This window comes from Sinocyclocheilus anshuiensis, unplaced genomic scaffold (genome assembly GCF_001515605.1).
Source record: "Sinocyclocheilus anshuiensis isolate Anshui unplaced genomic scaffold, SAMN03320099.WGS_v1.1 scaffold18246, whole genome shotgun sequence".
Taxonomy (NCBI): domain Eukaryota; kingdom Metazoa; phylum Chordata; class Actinopteri; order Cypriniformes; family Cyprinidae; genus Sinocyclocheilus; species Sinocyclocheilus anshuiensis.
This window is the reverse complement of record NW_015560176.1, coordinates 1-2,017: the sequence shown is the minus strand read 5'-3', so window position 1 is coordinate 2,017 and position 2,017 is coordinate 1. Positions and strand designations below refer to the sequence as shown.

The following is a 2,017-nucleotide window of genomic DNA, read 5'->3' as shown; positions in this document are numbered from 1 at the left end:
CCCAACAAAGCTCGCTCCTCCATTGGCAAGATGTTTGTTAAGGTAACATCACACTTTTCAGGAAGACTTTAACACTCCAGTGTTTCATTTAGCTGTTCCACACAGGTCTGCTTTATGTTTGAAATGTATTGTGGTGCAACAAAGTGCCTGCAACTTCCTTAAACTCATTATGTCTGGGTGCAGGGAGCTCCAGAGGGAGTGATTGACAGATGCACGCACATTCGTGTAGGTGGGAATAAGGTTGCACTGACAGCAGGCATTAAAGAGAAGATCATGTCGGTGATCCGTGAGTACGGCACAGGACGTGACACACTGCGCTGTCTGGCTCTGGCCACCCGAGACAACCCATTGAGTAAAGAGAGTATGGTACTGGAGGACTCAAGCAGATTCATTGAGTATGAGGTGAGAAGGGCATTTCTGCTATAGCATATACATAATTATACATTTTTATTTATTAAGAACTGTCTGTTATCATAATTGCTGCTTTTCCTTTAGACAGACATGACCTTTGTGGGATGTGTGGGCATGCTGGATCCGCCCAGAGCTGAGGTGGCAGCTTCCATCAAACTTTGTCGTCAAGCGGGCATCCGAGTCATCATGATCACAGGCGACAACAAGGGCACGGCCGTCGCCATCTGCAGACGCGTTGGAATCTTTGGAGAGGACGACGATGTGTCACGAATGGCCTACACTGGCCGAGAGTTTGACGATCTGTCTGCTGCCACCCAGAGTGAGGCAGTGCTCACTGCCCGTTGCTTTGCCCGTGTCGAGCCATCTCACAAATCCAAGATTGTGGAGTTTCTGCAGTCCTACGATGAGATCACTGCCATGGTAAACTAGAATCCAGTGAAATCATAACACATACTCATTGAATGGTTTTATACTGTATATATACTACTTTGCAAAAACTTGGGTTTGGTAAGATTTTTTTTTTAATGTTTTTAAAAATCTCTTACACTCACCAAAGCAGCATTTATTTGATAAAAAAAATATAAAAATAACTGTTACCTATTCAAATATATTTTAAAATGTGCTTTATTTGTGTGATAGCAAAGTTGAATTTGTTGCAGCCATTACTCCAGTCTTTAGTGTCACATGATCCTTCAGAAATCATTCTAATATGCTGATTTGATGCTCAAGAAACATTTATTATTATTATCAGTGTTGAAAATAGTTGTGCTGCTAACAGTCATATATTTTTTGCAGACTTCATTAATGAATAGAAATTTAAAAAACATTTATTTGAAATATTAGAAATCTTCTAAACATTAGAATTTATAATTATTATTTAACATTAATTTATAATTTAACATTATAAATGTCTTTAAATGTCCTGACTCCAAACTTTTCAACAGTAGTGCATATTTATATAAAAATATGATTCTACATTAAATGACTATAAACATGGAAGGATTTCTTCTGGATGGTTTATATTGTTGGAATCATTCTCTCGCAGCTGACCTGCCATCCTGTGTTCATTCCCACAGACTGGAGATGGTGTGAATGATGCACCTGCTCTGAAAAAGGCTGAAATTGGCATTGCTATGGGCTCGGGCACAGCCGTGGCTAAGACTGCCTCTGAGATGGTCCTTGCTGACGATAACTTTGCCACCATTGTGGCTGCTGTGGAAGAGGGTCGAGCCATTTACAACAACATGAAACAATTCATCCGCTACCTCATCTCCTCAAATGTCGGCGAGGTGGTCTGGTAAGGATCTTAACCTTTTGCTAACATTTCAGGAATGCATTCTGTATTTTCATTGGCACGTCCAAACTAAACTTATGACTCATTTAAAATTGCTCTATCAATCCATTTTACTTGTACACGTAATCTGATGCATTTACAGACTTTAAGATTTTAATAGATGTTTTTGAAAGGAGCTTCTTATGCACGCCAAGGCTGCATTTATTTTATTTTAAATACAGTCCAACTGTAATGTTGTGAAATACTAAAATATTTCATGACTGTTTCTATATTAATATACAGTGGGTACGGAAAGTATTCAGACCCCCTTCA

At 39.2% G+C, this 2,017-nt stretch overlaps 1 protein-coding gene across 1 annotated transcript; it reads left to right on the top strand.

Moving 5' to 3' along the window:
• Window positions 1-6: 6 nt before the first annotated feature.
• On the top strand, window positions 7-1,748 carry LOC107681663 (sarcoplasmic/endoplasmic reticulum calcium ATPase 2-like). The gene is made up of 4 exons (XM_016477985.1): window positions 7-42; window positions 184-402; window positions 496-831; window positions 1,488-1,748. The coding sequence occupies exons 1-4, from the start codon at window positions 31-33 to the stop codon at window positions 1,710-1,712; spliced, it is 792 nt and encodes a 263-aa protein (XP_016333471.1). The 5' UTR covers window positions 7-30; the 3' UTR covers window positions 1,713-1,748.
• Window positions 1,749-2,017: the final 269 nt, after the last annotated feature.

Coding starts and splice junctions, on each gene's coding strand:
- LOC107681663 (XM_016477985.1), top strand. Junction 403..495: donor GCAGATTCATTGAGTATGAG/GTGAGAAGGGCA, acceptor CTTTTCCTTTAG/ACAGACATGACCTTTGTGGG. Junction 832..1,487: donor ACGATGAGATCACTGCCATG/GTAAACTAGAAT, acceptor TCATTCCCACAG/ACTGGAGATGGTGTGAATGA.